Below are 24,059 nucleotides of genomic sequence, written 5' to 3' on the forward strand. Positions count from 1 at the left end.
GTGCTGAGCTACAGCAACCTGGTGTGGAAAGGGGATTGGGACGGTGGAGCTAAGGGAAGCTTTATTTAGACATAGTTGGGGGGGGGGGAAAGGAAGCTGGTCGCGGGGCGGGGGGGGGTGGGGTGTAGGAGGCTAACTCAGAGTAAAAGAGAGCTGAAGTGCTCCCCCACTGACTCCAACAGGACAAGACGCCTCAAAGTTGATGTTTTGACTCTCCTATCTCGACTCCAAGGCTTGGACTGGTCCCGAAGTCGGCGATCACTGCAGAAGTGGGATTCAGGTGGCGCACAAGGGCGCACGCTAGACCCCAGCTTCTATCGAGGAAACTAAGGGCTTCCGGCCGTGGTTGTGGCCAACTTAGCGAGTTTCCGGCGGAGGCTTGGGGGTGGGGTGGGCGGGGTGGGGCTGGGAGAAGGGCAAGGGAGCTTGGAGAAGCATCCTGAGTTGCCATGGAAACGAGGCCCAGCAACGGTCTTAGCAGCCGAAAGGAGTCCTGTGAAACTCACCCGCAGGGATTACTGGTGTTCACCGGCTCTTCGGATCGCGATGCCAACTTGGCCAAGCAGTTCTGGATCGGGGCATCAATGTATCCCCCTAACGAATCTCAGCTGGTGCTGTCCAGAGGTAGCAGTCAGCGTCTGCGGGTGGCGCGGCCCTCAAGGGGCAGTGTGCTTGGTGAGTAGCTGCCTCCTGTCAGCGATTTCTGCCTCCTCCCTAACCACAGGGCAGACACCAGAGCCCCTCCCAGGGGAAACTGCAGAACCTAATTCTAAATGTCTAAAACCCTGTACAAACAGTTCTAAAATCTTCCCAGCAATCCTTCCACCCCAAAATGATCGGTGGTATCTTTGTTACATCTAAAAGTCCATCTGAAAATATCCCTTGGTTATGACATCTATTTGTCTAAACAGTATAGAATAATCTGGGCAACTGTTATATGTTGGCTGAAAGGATATGAAGGATGATTTTTCACATAATAGAGTTCCAAAGTGAAAGCCCTAGAGAAGGTTGAAGGCAGAGTCAACATTAGGAACCAAGTTCCCTAACCTGTAAGGCCTAAGATGGGAAACTGTTATGCAATTTTTACAGGTATGGAAAAATTAAATACCTTTAATGCTGTGGTTTTTCCAATGACTACTTCCCTTTTGTATTTTTTTAGAGAAAATTTACTTCCAGCCTTTTTTCCTTGAGAAAAGCAGTTAAGTACCAAGTTTTACACCTTTCAATATCCTGATTCCTAGACTCTTAAAAAAAAATAGGTAATAAGTGTAAAGATACAACTTCTTCCTTTGGCATAACTTTCTGAATTGCATACCAAGACCCTGCCTCAGAGACCACCCCATTTATCCAGAGGAAAATGCCTAAATTCCTATAACATATTGAGTAGGAATGTAGAAATTGTAATCTACGATACTTCAAGTAAGTTCTGTTTAGAGACCTTTTCTTGTCTCTGGACTCGGGATACTCCTCTTCTAAAGAGATTAGAGGTTCCCTGCAGCCAGAGCTAATTAATTCAATCTCCAGTTATTTATGAATCTGGTTCATAAAGTTTCAAGACAGTACGTATTTGTGTTTACCTTCCAACTTTATGTATTGCCTTTTAAACTTTAATTTTTTATCAACATTATTGTAAAATCATGATAAAATTATTTTAGATTGTATTTGATTCTGTTTTCTTTAGAGAAAAGAGATGTCACTGCTGAAACCCTAAAGATTCAGGAATCTGAGGAGAAAAAAAAGTATCTCCAAAAGGTAGGCCAATATTACAGAAAGTCATCTGATTTTCATTAAAATTTCATTATTATTTTCCAAATCATCCCAATTATTCTTTTTTTAATGTATGTATATAAAAATTTTCTGCTTCTAGTATGTCAGCTTGAGCAATAGGAAAACCTTTATTAGAATTTTAATTAAAGTTTAAGAAATTCTATTAAACTTTGGCTATTCTCAGTCTCTGCAAAAGCCCAAGGATGTGTAAGAACAATGAAATCAGAGGGAAGTGGGGAAAGATGGATTCACACACTTTCCACCCAATAAGGCCCCAAACCATATACAGTGTTGTAAGAACAGAAATATTGTAAGAACAGGAAAAACTGAATAGAATTGACTTAATAGGTCAAAAATAAATGATCAGAGGAATGAGTCCATCATCTAGAGCCAGTTTGCCTAAAGGCTGCAATCAAACACATTGGTGTTGTCAAATCAACTGAACGTGTCTCTTCTTGGCAACATCCCTTGTTTGCTTTTATTTTGCAGGCACAGCCCCTAACTCAACAATTAGTACAGTGATTTATAGAAACATTTTGTTTGGTTAATGGATAAATTCTATTCCTCTAACTGTTCCTGTACTATAAAAGCAGATAGAGGATTCGTCTGGCCTAATGTCTTTAATCAACAGATGTATTGGCAAAGTCCAAAAGACTTATTGGGAATTCTACATAAATTACAGAACAATGCATTTGAGTTTGCTGATCACATTAGTTTCCTTTGTGGACTCTTGGTGATTCCTCCAAAAAAATTAAGTGATCAGAAATAGTCAGCATTTTATTCTCTCTTGAGGATATTAGATAATGTATATTTATACCAGCACTTAATAATGGGAAGGGAACCTAATTCTCAGTGAAGCAAAAATCATTAAAAGTTGACTTCTTCAGCACATTTTAATTTCATTTTTGGAAGGGATTAGAAATAAAAGATTAAAGACAAACTATTATCAACTTCTTTCATCTTTTGTCAAACAATTAAGACAATGTGATGAGTTACAAGTAGATGTTCTGCTAATGGTAGTCTTAGAACTGATTTCCTTGCCTCAGGTTCTTCTATTATTAATTACTTAATTAATTCCCAGATATCTATTGAGATCCTGCCATGTGCCAAGTACCATACTAGATGCTGGGAATACAAAGACAAGATGTGTTCCCTGATCTCAAGGAGTTTATAATCTGGTGGGGGAGAATGCCAATTAAAGGCAGGAATTATGATACATTTTTATGATAGATGTATGCAGTTAATACTATGGGAACATATTGAAGGACATCAAAGTCAAGCTTAAGGAGTCAAGAAATCTTCCCAAAGGAACTGAGTCTCAAAGAATGTATAGAGTTGAGCAAACAAAGAATATCCTCCATGCTGCACTAGTTACCTTCCTAAAACCCAAATCCTATTGTGCTGTATTGCTGTATTAGTCTGCTAGGGCTGCCATAACAAAATACTACACACCAGGTGGCTTAAATAACAGAATTTTATTCTCTCACAGTTCTGGAGGCTGGAAGTCTGAGATCAAGGTGCCTCCAGAGTTGGTTTCTGATGAAGCCTCCCTTCCGGGCTTCTAGATGGCCACCTTCTCACTGCATCCTCACATGGCAGAGGGAGAAAGCTTTAGTGTCTCTTCCCCATCTTGTAAGGACACCAGTCCTATTGTATTAGGGCCCTAATGACCTCATTTAACTTTACCTCCCTAAAGGATCTGTTTCCAAATAGAGTTACACTGAGGGTTAGGGCTTCAACATAGGAATTGCAGGAGTGGGGGTGGAAATGACACAATTCAGTCCATACACCTACTTTTGTTCTTTTTCCCCTGGCTCTCCATTTCTGCAGGATGGAGACCAGACTCTCCAGCATGGTATTCAAGTTCTTTTCCAGTCTGACTATAACCTGACTGGCTTCTACCACTCTCCTTCCTCCTTCCCCTATACCCCACCCTACCCCCAATGCAGGCTACTCGGTACTGTTGGTTCTCACCACTAGGCTTGGGCATATTATGTACCCCTCCCACATGTGCTACCGAAGTGGTAAATGGGTAAAATATATTTTTTCTAAACCTAAATATGCACATTATACTGTGATATCTGCCAAATTGTACATTAAGTCAAGTGGGTCCTGCAATGCAGTATAAAGAAGATTCTATTATGTTGAGAGTACAAGATAAGAGACCTAACCAAGCAGCAAGCCAGCAGTATAGAAAGAGAATATTACTGAAACTGTGCCTTGCGAGTATATAGGAGAGCTGAATCAGTTTGGTACGATACAGTTCTAGTCAAACAATGCCATGGTGAAAAAAGCAAGAGAATTGTGTAATAACTGAAGGCTCTTACAGCTATCCGCAGATACTGTTGTGATGTGGTACTCATAACACCCAATTTAGTGAGTATATACCATGTGCTATATATATTAAAGTAAGCACTGTATATGCATCAACTCATATTCTCCTTAAAATAGCCTCATGATGATTATTCCCATTTAATCAAACAAGGCTTAAATGATTTTCCAAAGTTCCCACAACTGGTAAGTGGCCGAGCCTAGATTCAAAGCCTGTCTCCTAACTCCAAAGCCTGTGAGACTCATTGTGTTGTAATGATTGCTGGCCACGGCGTTGTTCAGCTATGCTGCCAAATATTCTAAAATTCAAAACTGTGGTATGAATACAAGTATGAGAAACGGTGACTATACGCTCTTTCTTCAACCTACAATGCACTTTCGTGTCTCTACCTAAAATGCTGTCCCCCATTTACCTTCAAGGCCCAGCTCAAATGCAACTTCTCTGTGAAGCTTTCCCAGAGGGGATTTAGAGACAACAGAATGAATAGCTCCCTTCTCTGTGCTCTCAGAGCAAGTCACGATCTGTGTTATAGGTAATTGCGTTATAGGTATTGTGTTATAGGTATGTTTCTGTCCTTCCTGCTAAATTCCAGGCACCATAGGGTTTGGAAGTCTGACTCGGCCACTTACTATATGAGTGACCTTGAGCAGCCTATTTAATTAACCCCTGTGAGACTCAGCTTTCCTCAGGTAGAGAAGGAGGAATGATAAAAATATCCCCCTCATTGAGTTGGTAAAAGATATGTAAAGCGCTGGGCTGTTGTTTTCTCTCAACAAATGTTAACTCTCTTTTCCTCCATGAGGGCAGAGGTCATTTCTTATTTACTTAACTCTCGTGCTTTTCCGGCTATTGAAACTCAGTAAATATCGATATTTGTTGATTGAATAAATAAATGCATAACTGAATTAATCAGTGAACATATGCTGTACACAGTGATAACACCACTTGGGTTAGCCTTTTGTACATATACACATCTGGCAAATTTTTCTAGGCTGGCAATTTTTGCAAGAATGTTCCCCAAAGCTAGTCTGTTTGCAAGTCTGCTTTAGGACCAATTTAGCATATCCCCTCACATCTCGGTTTTGCTTTTACCTCGTGGGTCTATATATGATGGGAGGAAATGTGACTCCCTGTAATCACTAAGACATAGAATCTATTTTTGGACACTGCTGTTTTTCTAAGTCCGTAGTACTCTCTCTGCATTGCTGCCACCACCATCCTAGAATTCTTACCTTAATGGCAGAACATAAATGGGGAGGTGGGAGGTTCTAGGTAACTAATAAAACATTTACAATGATCTATTCAATTTGAGAATCTTCTACATATTTTGAACATATACATTTGTATAAGTAAAATGCCTGGTATAATTTTCATTATAAAAAGCGAAAAAATATTTCCCATCAAGTCTCTTAAAGGTTTTTTCTTCCACTTTCTCCTTAAAATTAATGAAAATCTAAAAATTTATCTCTGTCTCTCCTAAAAGTACTTTTATAGCTTTTTCTCCCCAACTGATACTGATTTTTCAGTTACTAAACTTTTAAAACTTTAATGTTATCCTCCATTTTGGAATATTTTCCAGGTATACCTTATAAATGCTTTTGGTTAGTGGACAAAATGCTATTAATCACAAGTACTATTTCTGCGATGGATATCCATGGCAGAAAATCAAGAACAATTTGAGTCTGTCAAGATTAAATGGCTTACCATGTCCATAAAGGAAACCTTATAGCACTCTACTGGACCATTATTCTTCCTTTGAGAGTTCTAAAGTAGTCTGAAAACATTATAAGAAATGAATAGTCAGCTAATTCTTTGAAATCATAAAACTAATTTGCTTTTTAGTTTTGCCACCTTTAAGAAAGCTCTTTAGCTGATTATCTCTTTATGAAAAGAATTATAAATGATTCATTTGCTGGGAGGAGGAAGAAAAGATCAGAGCAGTACTTTAAGGCATGTATATAGATGACGTATTTAGAAATGTCCATCTAGAATCAGAGTTTTAACGTGAGTGAATATAAACTAAAGATTTTCACAAGGAAAATATGCAATCTGCAGAACAACAATAAATATATACTCTTTATTGGGAATGGGGTTTTAATCTGTTCAGTCACACAACCTGTACAACCAATACTGACCATAGTGTAAGTCTTCCTCAAAAGTCAATTTGCTATATGGTGCTTCAGTGAACCAGAAGCAAATCATGCTATGATGAGAACATTCTTAGAAAAAGAGTCTAAGAAGTTTCACAAAGGTGTATTTTTAGACACCGAATCATGAAAGTGGAAAACTTTAACATTATCCTCCATTATCTTACACTTTCAAAGGGATGCTCAGAATCATTATAAGTCAGTTTTGTAGAGCCAAACCAAAGATACAATAAACTTCCTCAGTGTCATTGCCCAGGATGCTCAGATAAAAGAAAATCCTCTTTGTTGTCAAATTGCCCAGGAATGGCTTCCCAGACAAACCAAATTTTTCTCAGTCACAGTGTTATCTGGCTTTGTTTTAATTTTGCTTTCCTGCCCTCATGTAATAATAACAAAGTTCCTTTTCCTCCATAAAATAAATACCATTAGGAAGTGGTGGATTTCTCCTTCACCAACAAAAGATACTTATTTAAATTCTTGTTGTTCCTAATTTGTCAAAGAATTCAAGAGGAAGAATCATAAAAACAGACTGTGCATTCACAGTAACGAGCAAATGTTGTGGTAGTAAATGATAATTAAAAGATTGCATAAATATGAATCACTCTTTTAAATCCTCTATTGTACCACTTTGTTTTGAAACGTTATTCAATCTTGGGAAACATTTTCAGTTGACAGGTGAGGTTCCCCTCTTAATCTTCTTTAGCAACATCTATGAAAAGATACTCAGGGTAAGAAATGAGATTTGAGATCAAATAGCTGAATTCATTGCCCCAGGCAGACCCAGCCCCAGAGTTGGTTAGGGTCATGCCCCAAATGCATTGCATCCTCTTTTTTCCAAAGATCTGTATACTTTCTCTTCTGTATACATTCACCCTAAGAACAAAATAAAAGCATTTTAAGCCCTGCAGTACAATTAGGCAAGGACCCATACTATCTATCTCCTGGTAAAACATGATTAAACTACTGAACACAGAATGAAGCAAAAAATGATGGTGTATTTTTTAAAATAAAGGCAGAACTATCAATTTGATTCCAGCTACAGGAAGCCTTATTGTTCAAATTTGTAAACACCTTATAAGCAGTAGGGTGAATCAAATAGAATTTATTGAAGAACTGGGTAATTCTGTGGATCAGGTAACTCAGAAAATACAACATACCTGAAATCAAATCCATAATCTGCCTTTTCCCTTTGCCTCTATCAAGATGAAAAGATATGTAGGTAAGTTATATTGGAGCCAGATAAGAAAATTTAAAATTTTATGTATCTATATTTACTTCACCATTTAATCACTTTCTATGCTAAGGTATTTTAGTCACCATAGGTGTGGTCAAGCATACCCTCGGAGCCTGAGGTGATACAGCCGTTTGTCTATTTGGCTCCTGAGATTGTGCAGTTCCCCAAGCCACTGTGTTGGTAATATAGTCAATCCTCATTATTCACAATTCCATATTTGCAAATTCACTTACTAGCTCACTAGCAACAGTTTATTTGTAACCCCAAAATCAATACCTGTAGCACTTTCATGGTCATTGGAGGACATTCACAGAGCAGAGAAAATTTGAGTTGCCCAACACATATGTTCCTAGCTGAGGTTGAACAAGGCAATGTTCTGCCTTCTTGTTTCAGCTCATACTGTGAACAGTATCCTTTTTGCAGTTATTAAATGCCACGTTTTTTGCTTTTTTTTTTTTTTTGATGATTTCACTGTTTTAAATAGCCTCCAAGTGCTGAAGTACTGTCTAGTGTTCTTAAGTACAAGCAGGTTGGGATATGCCTTATGGAGAAAATACATGCATTAGATAAGCTTTATTCAGACATGAGTTATAAGTGCTGCTGGCTATGAGTTCAATGTTGATGAATCAACAAGGTATTTTAAATAAGGTGTCTATAAAGAGAAATACACATAAAACAAGGCTATACATTGATCCATTGGTGAAATGTTGTGATCAAAGACAGGCAGGAACCTAGGAGACATGATCAGCTTGGCGACAATGAGTCTACAGTTTCTTCCGCTTGGAAATGCTTTTCTCCCGTTTCTCCCTTTAGCTAATGCCTACTTGTATTTAAAAACAATTCAAAAATAGTCACATTCAAGTCTTTCCTCATCCTTATATATTCCCCAGGCTGATAACAAATGCCCCTTCTTTTGCGCTTCCCTAGTACCCTGTGCATTCCCCAGTCATAATCACTGACATATAGTACTGTGGTGTACTTGAGGTATGTACTGTGGTGTAGTTGAGGTATTTCTCCTGCAGGCTCTAAGTTTCTTAAGGAAAAGGATCATGACTTCTTCGACTTTATAATCACAGGACCTGACAAATATCAGATGATCTCCTAACCTACCAAATAAATGCTTATGAGTGAATAAATAGATGAATTAACTTGTCTGGACCAGAATCCTGCATGATAGTCCAGTTCCTTGAGCTGGCTGGCATATGAGGTACTCATTAATAGGAGGACGGTCCAAAATAGGATTCACCAAGACTCAGAGGCCTCACAGACTCAGAGGTAATGAACAGACACGTAGTCACTTGTGAAAAGGTTGTGCAAGCAACAGACAAGAGTGGAAATAATCTGTAGGCCACAGAAGAAAGTCACAGTCAATGAGCATTAACAGTTCTCTGAAGGAAACGATACCAGGAAAAGGCAATAAATGGAAATTTAAGATCATGGTGCCAAGGTTCAACAGCATGTAAAAGAAATCTTGACGTGGGAATTAGAATTCAGCATCAGGAGTAGAAAATAAGTCAAGGCCACTGTCCCAGACTGTCGGGGATACTAGACAAAGAAACAAGACAAGGACTTGAACACATGGGACAAGACAATATTCTATATAGTAGAAATTTGGTGCAGAGATAGGCTTGGTTTTAAAATTTAAAAAAAAAAAGCAAATTCCTAGAAGCATGTACCTTTCCCCCAAACTCCAATCACATCCCTAAACTTTTGTGTCATTCCCTACTGCCATACCCAGAAAACTACTTTAGAGCCATCAATATATGAGACAATTCACCTAACTATAGTAATTTTTTCTTGGCCAAGCCAAAAGATACTGATCAAAAATCAATTTACCAATAATTGATTCTATTGTTGAGATAAACTCTTAACTATTTAAGGAAGAAAAAGGCATATTTTCATTGTAACACTAATTTGGTAATTTATTTGAAAAAACTTAGAAGTTATTTAAGATATTTTATCTAAACTTTGAAACTTTTATTTTAAAGAATAAATTTTTAGAGCACTGAATAAGTAAAAACAGAAAGAAAAAAGATAGTTCTTAATTGTGGTTATAAAGTTTTATATATTACCTTTGCATTCTCTGGGGTTTATGGCCATAAATGTTCCCAATAGATATAATGTAGATGTTGGAGTAGGTGTAGACATTAGTCTCTATGTGTGAAGTTGAATTGGACATTGTATGGGTCTCAATGCATACAGGTGAGGGCCCTGCACTGAAGTGTAGGGTCAGAAGGCCAAACTGAACTTTACAGAATGTTTGCCCAAAGCAGTTGAAAAGTTTGTAGCCTTAAAAAAAGAAGAGACATAGGCAAGGAAAGGGCCAAAGCTGAAGAGACAATGTCAAGCTCAGGCAAGAAGAGCCAAGCAAAGACATCAACAGTAGGATAAGACCCCAAGCCAAAAGTTAGGAGAATCTGATTTGGAAAAATTGTGCAAGATTCACTCAACAAATATTTATTGAGTGAACATTAAAATTCAAATCTCACTTATTGCTTTTTTAAAGAATAAGTGCCTTTTAAAGCAAGCATTAAAGCAGCTTTTCACTTTGCTGTACACCTGGCATTGTGCTGGGCACTGGAGAACAATGATGAACAGCAACAAAAAACAAGATACAAACTCTGTCCTTATCTGAAACTTGCAATTTAATTAAGGAGAGAGATACTTATGAAGAATTTTACATGATATTAGAGGAACATTTAATAGGGCAGTATTGAGCCAACCAAAAGTGTCAGGGAGAATTTCTGTGAAGGTTAAGCTGAGATTCGAAGGAAGAGTGGGCATTAATTAGGCCAGAAGGAGCGATGGAGGGAGCACTACGGGAGCATTCCGGACCGTAGAAACAGCATAGCGCATGTCCGAAGCTGAATGGCCAGTGTGGTGATGGGAAGGTTAGGCCATAGTACATAAACAATAAGAAACCATTGAAAGGTTTTAAGTTGGGGGATGATAATATCAGATTTGTTTGAAAAAATTCAAGAGAATGAATTAAAAGTGGCTGGAGCAGAAGTGGGGAAACCAGAGTGAAGGCCATTGCAATCATCCAGTTGGGAGGTGATGGTAGCTTGGATTAGGAAAGAGTAGATAGATTTAAGAGATATTCAGGAAGTAAAATAAGTAGGACTTCAGTTGTGTATTGGATATGGATGGTGAGGCATAGCAAGGTATCAAAGATAACATAGTTTTCTGGCTTGCACAACAGGATGGATGGTGCCATTCTCTGAAACAAGGAACGTTAAATAAAGGTCAGGTGTTAGGGGCTTTGGGGGAAGGCGGAAGGGGTTAGAAGTTCAGTTTTAGACTCATGGAGTGTGCCTTTGAGATAAGCAATGATAAGCCTATTCGAGCTGTCAAATAGACCTGTGGGCTAAATATATGGGCTAGAGAAGTATGGGCCAGAGATGAGATAGAGTCATCTGGATGGAGAATCTCCCACCCTCTCCTTCGTACAACCTAATGGGCAGGACAGGAGAGACATACCTGAAAGATGAGGTCAGTCCCATTCACCCATTCATCATATCTGTGTAACCATCAACATGATGAAAACATTAAAGACTCAGCAGTTACTTGTTTGCTAAGGACAAGTCTTGGTAATTATCGTAGACCGAATCATCAATAGTATATAATTCAATCACATATAGAAGTATCTTTAATATATCTATACTTTATTGAATTTAAAGGTGTAATAATTCATTTTATGCTCATACTGTTCTCAACATGAAAGTTCAAATCTCACTTATTGCTTTTTTTAAAAAATAAGTGCCTTTTAAAGCAACATTAAAGTAGTTTTTCACTTTGCTGTACGCCTGAAACTAACACAACATTGTAAATCAACTATACTCCAATATAAATTTAAAAAATTAAAAACAAGCTGGGGAAATTTAAAAAATAAATAAGTAAAGCAGTTTTTAAAAAGAGCTATGCAGGACTTCCCTGGTGGTCCAGTGGTTAAGAATCCACCTTCCAATGCAGGGGACGTGGGTTCCATCCCTGGTCAGGGAACTAAGATTCCACATGCCACGGGGCAACTAAGCCTGTGTGCCACAACTACAGAGTCCATGCGCTGTGGAGCCCATACGCCACAACTACAGAGCTCATGCACCACAACTACTGAGCCTGCACGTTCTGAAGCCCGTGCGCCACGACTGGAGACAAGCCGGCATGCCACAGTGAAGAGCCGACGCAGCTAAACATAAATAAATAAATATTTAAAAAAGGAAAAGTATTTTAAAAAATAAAATAAGAGCTATGCTCTTCAAGTAATTACTATTGGTTTTCCATTAAAATATATGTAACAGAATTAAGAAAAAATATGTAACAGAACCAAGAAAATACACATTTTTTTCTTTTTCAAAACAGATAAATTCATATTTTATCAAAACCTACATTTAAGAAAAATTGTTGACTCCCTTTTATGTAATGACTGATATGTTTCTCTCATTTTAGTAAGCCACTATTTTTCAAATGAAAATTATATATGCCCAAGCTGGGAATTGAGCCAGGATCAGGCAATTTTCAGGAGGTATGAAAATGTGCTTAGACGTGCATTTTTTTCTGCAAGTCAGCATTCTTCCTCCCTCCGATTAATAATCCTCTAACATCCACTCCCATAGATGACTGCCTTTAGATCTACCTTCTAAATATCAGATTAGAGCTGGAGAAAGCCTTTTCTCTGATTAGTCAGGCTATCTTTTAAAGTACATGGTAGATCATTTGCGGGCCAACAGTTCTGTATCTTATTATTATAGTAGATATAAATTTACTATATGGAAGTTGTAGAATCTACATAGCAGATTTCAATTAATAGACACAGGGAATGGTAGTAAATTCATAGAGTAAATTCACAGTTGAAGCATTCTGCTATCAAAATCAACAGGCCAAGAGGCACATACTGCCTTTTGGAATCAAGCCCAAATGTGAGACATAGTTTTACCTTAAGCCAATAGTAATGCTAACCTTCCCCAACTGCATTTTGTAACAGAACAGGAATAGAAGCTACTGAAGATTGACTGTGTAGAATAAGAACTAAGACTTCCTTGTGATTCCATCGGGCATTTAACTTGCAATTATTGGCATAGAGATAAAAATTAAATTCTGGAGCCCCAAGAAAAACATCAGATAATGTTCTCTAATCTCTGTAAAACCACAGAACTTGGTTCTGCTTAGGTAATATTCTAAAATTGGAATGTACTGTAATTCTCATTTTATACTTATAATCAAAAGTCATCATGAATATTTAGCGTACATTAAATAAGATCTTAGAAAGTTCATCAGTTTATAGGTACCACTATAGTTTAACTATTCTTTACCCTTTAACCACTTTTTGCAAAGTGCTACATGATTCCATAAAATAAATTAACTTTGATCAAGCAGACTTCACTCTGGATTAGCTCCCCCTGCTGTGTATTCCCATAGCACACATTTTCCACTAGAATATAAATTTTTCTGTGAGAGCAGAGACTGTCTTCTTCACCATGGTTAATCCTAATTAATTCTTCATTTCCAGAATCAAGATTGAATAAAGAAACCATTCTGTTACTGTGTGTGTATGTGTGTGTAAGTGTGCCACAATCTCTACTATGTGTTTTAAGTAGTATAGCAAAAGAAGCATGGAGTCAAACAGAACTGAGAATGAGTTTGAATCCTTGGCTCTGGCAGTTACTAGGTACCTAATTAATGTTATGTGACCCTGAGAAAAGTTGTTAATTTTTATGTTGGTTGAGTTCCTTCTATTTGTAAGGAGACAATAATATCATCTACCTCAGGATTAAAGGAATTACACAAAGCCTGACATCCAGCAAGTACCCAATGAAAGTTTGTTTTTATCTTCTCTGCTTTCCCTCTTTTTTTAAACCATAATTGAAAAATAAAATTTTAAGAAGTACAAAATAAGCTTTAGCATTAAATGAAATGGTTTGACCAAAGTGGTAAATCTCAAAGGTTGATGAGTAGATTATGAAAGACATGGTCACCCAGGTATCCACATCCTGATTAAACGACACAATCAGGACTGGCTTGCTCATACTGTAAAGAGACTCTCACATATTTTTCTTAACCCTATCTTCATCATCTGCAAAAAGAAAAATTACCACTGAAGGTATATTTTGAAATTTCAACTATGGAGCAAAATGTGTGGGCAAAGTTAATTTAACCATTGCACGTAAATAAAATATAATTAAATTTTATCATAATGCCTCTCTCTACAAATATAGATTAAGAGGTAAATGTCATGATAATTCTGCAGCTCTAGATCAGTGCAGGTCAGGGTTCTCAATTAGAACCCTGTCAAAAATCAAGGGAGAAAAGAATATTACTATATTCCACTATATACATACCCTTTGCAACAGTTCTTGGAAACCTAGAAAAAGACTCTGGTATAGAAGCTAACTTAGAAGCCAAGGTTATTAGAAGTAGTGGATAGTACAGCAAGTAGACCCAACTCAATCCAAGGCAAGCCCAACCAATGAGCTAAATATTGACTAAAATTAGTTGAAATGAAAAATATGGCGCTAATCTGCATAAGTACTATAGGTTTGGTTTGTTTGTTTATTTTGTTTTCGTGTTTGAGTAAATAGGTCTTTTTTTCCCTTGCAATAGTTTGGTAAGTTACTAGGAAATCGTCCATTTCATCTACATTTTCAAATTTATTTGTGTGAAGGATTCATGGTGTTTTTAATCATCTTTGTACTCTCTGCTGAGCTCTAGTTATTACCCCTTTTCATTTCTAATCATTTGCATCCTTTTTTCTTAAGTAATTATATCAAAGGATTATCTATTTTAATAGTCTTTTCAAAAAACCAACATTTGTTTTTATTATCCTCTGTCATTATTTTTGTTTCCTATGTTATCAGTTCTTGATTTTTATTACTTCTCCCTTCAATTTTGGGTTAGTTCTTATTTTCATTCTAACTTCCTTCCCTTCTCACTTTGTTTCTTAATTTTCCACTTTATCTCTTTTCTAATATAAGTATTTATAGTTATAACTAGCCCTCAAAGTACTATTTTAGCTGCAACTCACAAGCTATATAATGTTTTCATTATTATTGCACTTTAAGTATTTTTAAATTTTTATTTTGATTTATAGTTTGTCCCATAAAGTATTTAGAAGTATGCTTTTTAATTTCCAAATCTGTGAAGTCTTATCTCTTTTTTATTTCTAACTTATTAATATTGAGGTCAGAAATATAGTTCCTATCTTCTACTAAATCAAGTATAAACAGAGCTATCTTTATGTCAATGTCCTCAACATGATGCCATTCAACTATCCTATCCTATATACCTCTATTCCCCAAAACAAACATCTTGTCCCAGTCAAGCGAGGCTTATCGCCATCTTTCAGCAACTTTAAGTTTGTTCCTGCCTCTACATCTCCATTTATTTTTAATTGGATGAACTGCTATCTGCTTTTCATCACTGAGCATGCTTTTTGTATCATGATCATTAAGCTGCTCCCCTAGCTGCCTTTCTCCCTTTGATGTATTATCTTTAAATCCTTAGATTATTTATTTTAGAGGTCCTTTAGGGTTCTTCTAAAATTTTTACATGTTTTAAAATCTTAAACTTATATTAAGATTTTAGATTCAGCAATGAATTTGTGTAAATATTATTTTCCTTTATGTGCTTTTTTTCACATGTTTTAATGGTTGTGTCATGAGCATGTATTGCATTGATAGCCAATGGAAAGAATAAATATTTTTTTAATTTCTACTTGAGTTAATATATTTCCCCCAGTGCTTCCTAGTCTATTTTCTTCAAGTGTTTTTCCTTTTCCAACCATCTGCTCCTCTCACCAGAGAATAGTAATATTTTTGAGAACTAACTACACAGCATATATACTCTAAGTCCTTTACTCATATTATTTAATCATCAGAACAGCTTTGTCTGGGAAGCTTTATAATTACTGATGAGGAAGCTGAAGCAGAAACATGTAAGTGACTTTTTCAAGGTCACACCGCTAAAATATAGTAAAGACAGTTTGAACCTGGGTCCATCTGACAATGGAGCCAATGTGCTTAACTACTATACCACACTGGTTTCAAGAGTTTCTAGATTCTCTAGGTATCGGGTTGGTTGCCAGGTAACTAAGCAAAGAGCTTATTGAATTGGAACCAGTTCAATACTCTTCTAAGATATTCTTAAGATTAAATTCAGTAATTAGTCTCCTATACTGTGGTGGTCAAGAGAAATTTTCTTTTGGTAATGCAGATAGGTAATCAGAGAAATAAACACTACCATATGCTATCTTTGATGAATGTTTCAGTCAAAAATTTTTAATCATAATACAAGGAAGAAACGCATTTTTCATATGAGAACCAGGTCTTGAGAAGAAAGGACCTTTCTTTTAGAGTCTAGTGCTTATTAAGAGCTTTTTTATAACTGAAATTTAACTGAGGAAAATGATTATAATACACTGGAGAATTTGTAGAGGAATTTCTACTGCATAAAGGGCAAGTAATATCTTAGATATCCCTCCTTGTTTCTCCTTTCTTCCTTCCAGCTCTAGTCACTAACTCACCTGTAGGTAAGAGGTTGAATCATCAAAAATCCTCCATGCCTGTACACAGAAGGTGGGTAATCCATCCTTTCCTCCTTTTTCCCACTCTTTCACATTTTGAAAGCATTGAAAAAAAATTTTTATATAATAATAATAGCTACCATTTTTTGAATATCCACTGTATGCCATGCATTGTTAAGCAATGTTTGTATTATCTCCAATTTTCACAACCTTCCTTATAGATGAGAAATCAATACTCAGAGAAGTGGTTCTTTGATTTACCCAAGGTCACAAACCTCTAACCAATGGGATAGTGATTACATTGGAAGGAGGAAAGGAGGAACCAGGAGGAATAGTTAAGATATTACTTGCCATTAATCACACAGCAGAATTGGGGTTCAGACCCAAATGTATTTGACTCCACTAATCTATGTTGCCACCCAAATTCTTTGGCTCTGAAAAGCCAAAAATAGAGAACTCAGCAGCTTAATCCTTGAAGTGGCACTAAAATTCATTAACCTTCTATGAGATATTAAATGTATAAATGATCATATCCTAACTTACTAAAATCACTTTTTATTCTGTAATTTATTTTTTCGGGAGTAGGATATAACTATAAGTAATATGACTAAAATGTATAATATAAGAAAATATCCAGCATTAAAATATTATAAATATATTATGATACATAAGTCTTGGGGATATAATATACAACATTATGACTATAATAAAAAAATACTGTACTGGTATATTTGAAAGTTGCTAAGAGAATAGATCCTAAAAGTTTTCATCAAAAGTTGAAAAAGGGCTTCCCTGGTGGCGCAGTGGTTGAGAGTCCGCCTGCCGATGCAGGGGACACGGGTTCGTGCCCCGGTCCGGGAGGATCCCACATGCCGCGGAGCGGCTGGGCCCATGAGCCATGGGCGCTGAGCCTGCGCGTCTGAAGCCTGTGCTCCGCAACGGGAGAGGCCACAGCAGTGAGAGGCCCGCGTACCGCAAAAAAAAAAAAAAAAAGTAAAAAAAATTTTGTAGTTATCTGAGATGATGGATGGTAACTAAACTCAAGTACTAATCATTTCACAATATATATACACGTCAAGTCATTACGCTGTACACCTTGAACTTACACAGTGTTGTATGTCAGTTATATCACAACAAAAACTGAAAAAAAAATTATAAATTCTGACCCCCTTATGCTATTATTTTAAGAATTAATAAATGATTTAAATGTCTTATAAATTCCATTAATGAACACAACCGAAACACCATGGTTAGAAATGAGAATTCTTTTGTCGTTGTGAAATTAACAAGTAAATTATTTATCCCTACTAATAAGGTAAATTGTAAGAATTTTCTCTTACCACTGAATGTATTTAGTTATCCTGGCAGAGATTTCTTAGAATAGTTGGCACTGTTTTTGTTCTGATGACACAGTTGCCTACAGTAGTTTTGTTATGCATTCCCAGGAAACATGTCCAGGAAGCAGAAATCAAATCATATTTGAAAACTTTGTTTCTGGTGCATTATATTATATTAAAAAATGGATTAAATTTTGTAATATAATATAATCCATTATAATAAAAAAGTACCTGAAATCAAAATTTAAATGAATGACTTTTTTACCCTACTATTATTTAGAGTCTTATAACTAAATATTTGTTCATTTATATTAGAAGCATTATGACAATATAACTTGCCTGTGACTACCCAATAGTTACACAGAAAATAATCATATAGTTTTGTTCATAGGGGATTTTAAGAACTAAACTTACCCACTGTTTAATTTCACTTTCTAAAACTTTTTTTTTTTGCTTAGACTAATGATTGTGCATTAGACAGTGTAATGGGTTCATTCATATATAATGACAAATCAATTCAACAAAAATTCATTGAGTATCATTTACAAGGCACTGTTAAGCTCTAAGGCAGGATGAAAGGATGAGTAACACTCTGAAAGAGACATGGTAGCAACTATGAGATAAAGCAGGGAAAGTAAGATCAATACTGTAATAAGGGTATAAAGTGCTATGTAATCACAGTATGGGAGCATTTAATTCCCACTGAGTACATGTGTAATGGGGGAAAAGAAACTAACATTGAATATCTACACTGAAAATATCCCAGGTCTTTTTCTACAGACATTATTTTATTCAATCCATAGCAAATTGACAGGTATTTTTAAATTAGCTTAGTTTTTCAGAAACAGACTCACAGAAAACTAACTTATGGTTACCAAAGGGGAAAGGTGCGGGGGAGGGATAAACTGGGAGTTTGGGAATGACACATACACACTACTATACTTTTAAAATAGATAACCAACAAGAACGTATTTTATAGCACAGGGAACTCTGCTCAATATTCTGTAATAACCTAAATGGGAAAAGAATTTGAAAAAGAATAGATACCTGTATATGTATAACTGGAAAAATAATAAGCTTAGTTTTTAAAAGACCCTGAATTTTTTTCCTTTCAATCTCTGTGATACATGATGCCTTAAATTCAAGTAAAAAGAAGAACTCTTGTCCCAAAATAAGTAAAATTAAAACTCTGTAGGCTCTTAAAAGGCAAGGTTACTATGACTTGAGCGGAATGAAGCAAAGCCAAAGCAGCCGTGTACTCTGCCGATTACCCGTGCAGCAGCACAGCCCCTCCTCCCACGTCTCGGTGGAGCGTGCCTGAGCTTTGAAGCTTCTCTTGCAGCCATGAGGACTAAAGACTCATCCTGAGGAATTACTTAGTAATATGCAGCCTCCAGGGCTTTGCACACCCTGTTTCCTCTGCCTCGAAAGCTTTCTTCCCCATCCCATCTGTACTGTTATCTGGTGACTACGCTTTCAGGCCTAATCTTGGACATCACCTCCACTGGGATATCTTCTCTGAGTTTTCCCCACAGATACATACACACCTTCATCTGAACTGAGAGTGCCTCCTCGGTTCTCTTATTTCATCCTATTCTAATCCCGTTGTAGTATATGTGAGGTGAGACTATTGTCTTTTTCTCCACAAGTCTGCCATCACCTGGCAGGCAAGAATGGTATTTTGTTCAGCCCCTAGCACAGTAATGTTGCATCATAGGTGCTCATTACAGATTGAAATGTTTCCCACCAAAAAAGGAGACATGTTGAAGTCCTAACCCCCAGTACCATGAAAAGTGACCTCATTTGGAAATAGAATCATTGTGTTTAAAATTAGTTAAGAAGTTAATACTAGAGTAGGGTGGGCCCCTAATTCAATATGACTGGTGTCCTCATAGGACAACCATGTGAAGACAGGGAGAAAGCAACATGCCACCGAAAGCAGAGATTAGAGCTGCCAGCCAAAGAAAGCCCCAGGTTGCCAGTAAATGACCAGAAGCTAGGAAGAGGCAAGGAAGGATGCCCCTACAGGTTTCAGAGGGAGCATGGCCCTGCTGACACCTTGTTTTGGACTTCTAGCCTCCAGAACCATGTGACAATAAATATCTGTTGTTTTAAGCCATCTAGATTTTGATACTTCGTTACTGCAGCCCTAGGAAAATAATGCAGTGCTTAATAAATTTGAATGGATGGATAGATGACAGAATTTTTACCGAGATATGACAAATCTTTGTCCATTCTCAGTTATATCTTCCTTCTAGCCTTGATCTAAGCAGAGCTTCTTTCATTTTATTTGGCCATTTGAACCTACAAGTTTGATTTGTCAGATTCTCAGATTTCTTTCTCCTCTTGTTCACAAACACTCCAGATGCGATTTTCTGCCTCGCCATCTCCAATACTGAACATAACTGTATTCTATGAAAAAAATTTTGTACCCATATTTGCCTCTTTGTATACAGTCTATATCTTGATAAATCTTTGTGTCTGCACTAAAATAGTGGGGTTTTTTGTTTTGTTTTGTTTTTTACTCTTAAGAAAACTAACCTGAGGATGCGCATGTCTCAATATCTTAAGACAGAGGAGCAATGGAGTGTCAGATTCTGTTCTGTATGTAAGCTACTTAGAAGAGCCCTCTTGCCATGGATGTCCATGGTGGCATGCTGTTTGAGCTGGCTGATTTTGTGTCTTGCTACCATTTAGTGGCAATTTAGTGTGGTGGCCAATAGCTTGGGCTTTGTTTTCAAGTAGAGCTGGTATCAAATCCAGTTCTGCCACTTAAAACCTTGAGTAAGGTATTTAACCTTAGTATTCTTCACATTCCTCATATATAAAATGGGATGATAGTGATGTCAAAATTCTGAGTTACTATAAGAAAATAATGATAAAACATATCAAGTTCTTAGTATGGTTCATGTAGTAAAGTCAATAAAAGTTATTATATGGGCAAGAAAAATTCTCTCCATTTAGAATCAAATTCAAATTATTTTGTAAAGCAGCATCCTCTGGAATAAAAACTGAATTGTGTTATAAATGAAAAGTATAAAACTATCATGGAAAAAATTTTTAATTCTGCCCCAAAATACAAGAAGGAAAATGGAAAAAATCCTACCCCCACCATGGACACATAGCTTTATTATTGAGTCAAAAGACTCATCTGCTCTTTTTTTTCTTTTCCTTTAAACAGGCTAAAAAGAGAGATGAGATTATCCAACTCTTAAAAAAACAAAGAGAAGAAAGGATCTCGGTGAGACTGATAGTGAGACATTCAGATAAACCTTGGGGCAGGGCGGGGTGGTGGTGGTGGTGATATGAACTATGGCAAATTCTGAGAGGTTTTATAGCTTTACTCCCTAAATCTAGGTATGCTGGAGGGGGCAGGGCATAGACATCAGATAACCTGACAGTCCTTGATAAACCAAAGATATCTCCACAGTGTGCAACTCTGCTGGCACAGAAATGGTGCTCTTGTCTCTGGGCTTATTGTCACATGTTGTAAAGCCGTAGGATATTAACATGGGCTACTTCATTGCTAGTATTTGTTTTACAATGATTGATCTTGCTTAGATCCTACAAAAACAAATGCTAAATGAAGAGGAAAAAACAATAAAAGCAATAGCACCGCATACACTTCCGGATGTACAAACACACTCTCCTGAATGAACCCCCTAATCTGGACCATTTCTAACCCCACAGTCTCCAGGTTTAAGAAGCTGGTCATTATAAACTCTGTGATAATTTTACCTCAGATTTTTTTCAAGTAAGTAAATTTCAGTCAGTGCAAGAACTAAAAATTTTCCTTTTTTATTTTTATTTTGTTTTGTTTTAGAAAGAACTGGTTTCCCTTCCTTATAAACCAAAAGCCAAAGTACACAAAGCAAAGTAAGTTTACTTCTGTCAAAGAAGTGCTTCTTTTTTTTTTTCAATCAGTTTGCTCCCTACCTTCAAATCTTCTAAAAACCCACCCACTGTTTTAGAGATTTCTTGCCTTGAGAAAACTTTCTTCTGCTCATCTACATTAAAGCCTGTGCCCACTTACATGTCTGTGCAACATGCAAGTATAAACTGGTGCAAACAGGAGAGTAGATCAACCTCGAGTCTGTACACATTCTCTTCCCCTCCTTTCTCATCCTGGGTAATTGTATTCACCTGCCATCACTCCCCTTCAGTACCCCTAACACCTACCCACACCTAGCCCTGCCATCTTTGGCAGATCAGCAGGTCTTCTAGATTATCAACTCTGATACCACCAAAGGCATACCTAAGCTTGCTAAATCTAAGTTTATGTAGCAAGGGCTCTAGCTTCACAGTGATGGGTTAATAGCCTTATCACCGGAATAATGTTACGTCACCGGAATAATGTTAGAGCAGCACCAGGAACATGGTCCAGAAGAGTTTAAAGGAAACCGGCTATCACTGGTTAATCACGAAAGAATCCCTAATAAAAAATGTAAATGTCTTCATTATTGTATTCTGATTGAAACCCAATGTGGCTAACTCAACATTAATTTGACAAATATTTATTTGCATACTACATTCAGGGAAAAACAAAAAGTAATAGAATTTTTATTCTTATCTAATTGGTATTGAGGCTGACTTCCTTGAATGTTATCAGATGTTATTAGTGAAAAATTAATATGTCTATGCTGATTTTTAAAACTTCTGAAAAAATGGAAGGATCACTTAATCACCTGGCTATATTGTCTATACAATGTTCAACAACTTAATTTCTTGCTTTTCAGCTAGATGATTTGACTTAGCTTCTAAGGGTGAAGCAAAACTAGTCCAGTCAAAAGTTTACTTATCTGATTCAGATAATGAAGATTGCTACTTGAATTGTATCAACAGATCTGTCTGGGTACCTTAGATTTCTGTGCATATTTTTATAGGAGTGATCAGAACAGTCCTGTTACTATCCATGTAGATTCACCTAAGAGTAAAACAGTATTTCACAACTTGAACGGATAATTCTCTTAATGATTTAAGTGCTTACCTAATTCCTTTTGTGTACCAGGTTGGCCTCCCTCCTGTGTCCTGAAGCCTTGAATTCTATTCCATTTCACTGTGACATCTTCTTCCCCTGAGCTTCTTACACACTGTCTGCACCATTCTTTTGGCAGTTAGTCATGCACTACTTTGTGCCCATATTTTATAATTATTCAACTCTTATTATCTCTTAAGTTGTTATTTAACTTTTCACATATTTTTTACTCGTCTATGACTATATTGTAAGTTCCGTGAGAAACTGGGTCACCCAAAGTGCCTAGCACACTGCCTCCATGTAGGAATTCAGAAAATATTTGTTACCCCCCATCAAATTTTTTTTTTTGGCCATGCCAAGTGGCTTCCAGGATCTTAGCTCCCCAACAGGGATTGAACCTGGGCCCGACGGCGAAGGCGCCAAGTCCTAACCACTGGACTACCAGGGAATTCCCTGTAACAAAAAATTTTAGCTAAAACATGTCATGTAGTTCAGCATTAGCTAATTTAGAAAGTGGTGTTTCTATACTGTACAGTAATTTGTAAACATTTTTTAATTTGTGAAATATCTTAAACACAATTTTAATTTTGCCCTCTTTTTCCTCCCTCCATCCTTTCCTATCTACCCAAACTTTCCCCACATATACAGATATGCCCTTACCATCACTCCTTCATCAGATCTTAGGATACTCCAGGTTCCCTTCTGTCAGAAAGAAAGAACTAGAAAGTGTGTACATAGTAAAGTTTCAGTGGCACTATGTTTTTTTATCCAATATTTGCATCGTAAAAGAGGGCTGACAAGAAGGAACAATGGGTCATCCAAAGAAATCAATCACCAATGATGAAATCTCAGAGGTTTGACTCAGGTGAGCACAATATATTTAAGTTTAGGAAGTCTGCTCCTGTGCCCTTCAGGTCACACTTGACAGTGGAATGACCACTCCTCCCATACAGATGTTTACACTTGATTGCAAAATCTAAGGCATAGTCAGAATGCAAGACAGTAAATCTTTATTGGAGAAACTTTCAAAAGTTTTTTTCATGCCACGTTGTGTTCACAACTACAGAGTTCTGTGTATTGGAACTGATTCATGTTACTGCCAACAGGAAAGTGATTTCAGAGTCAGATAAAGAAGACCAGGAAGAAGTCAAAGCCTTGGACTAATTTGATTGACACATGGGAGAGGATGGCTCACTTAGATCTTCACTTTTGAAACAACCTGCTCTTACATCAGGATCATTGGAATCAGTTAAATTAGACAAAGAAATAAAAGTTAAATATGTAGCACTTCTAGGAATTTTACCAGTTATTGAATACTTGTGTCTATTTTACTTAGTGAATATCACTGTATTTGGTACCACACAGTAATCGTCTCTCTCATCTTATACATTCACAAACTCCTCTTTATCTTGTTTTCATTTGAAGTGTATTTCCAAAATTGCTATATTTGGTCTATGTTATGAATATCAGATAAACAAGAAACAGGGGCTTTATGTGCTTCAACTTGCAGACCACCAGTAAAAACAGTTAATAAGGAAATAGAGATGAAAGGTCAGTCCTGAAAACTTTAAAGTCTTCTTGCAGTAAAAAAAAAAAAAATCCATTTCCCAAAATTTGGTTTACTCAGTTTCTGGAACATGTCTAAAGTCAGAAGTGAATTGCTTCTAGTTCTGTGACTAGCTGGCTCAACATTCCTTTGTCTTATTTATTTATACTTTTTTTTATACAGCAGGTTCTTATTAGTCATCAATT

The 24,059-nt window shown here is 36.8% G+C and overlaps 1 protein-coding gene across 1 annotated transcript; it reads left to right on the forward strand.

Moving 5' to 3' along the window:
• The first annotated feature begins 434 nt into the window (after positions 1 to 434).
• HOATZ (HOATZ cilia and flagella associated protein) lies at positions 435 to 23,471 on the forward strand. Its single transcript, XM_070046233.1, has 5 exons — positions 435 to 675; positions 1,682 to 1,752; positions 20,514 to 20,573; positions 21,156 to 21,208; positions 23,414 to 23,471. Exons 1-5 carry the CDS (start codon positions 450 to 452, stop codon positions 23,469 to 23,471), a joined length of 468 nt encoding a protein of 155 aa, XP_069902334.1. The 5' UTR covers positions 435 to 449.
• Positions 23,472 to 24,059: the final 588 nt, after the last annotated feature.

This window comes from Globicephala melas, chromosome 8 (assembly GCF_963455315.2).
Source record: "Globicephala melas chromosome 8, mGloMel1.2, whole genome shotgun sequence".
Classification (NCBI taxonomy): Eukaryota; Metazoa; Chordata; class Mammalia; order Artiodactyla; family Delphinidae; genus Globicephala; species Globicephala melas.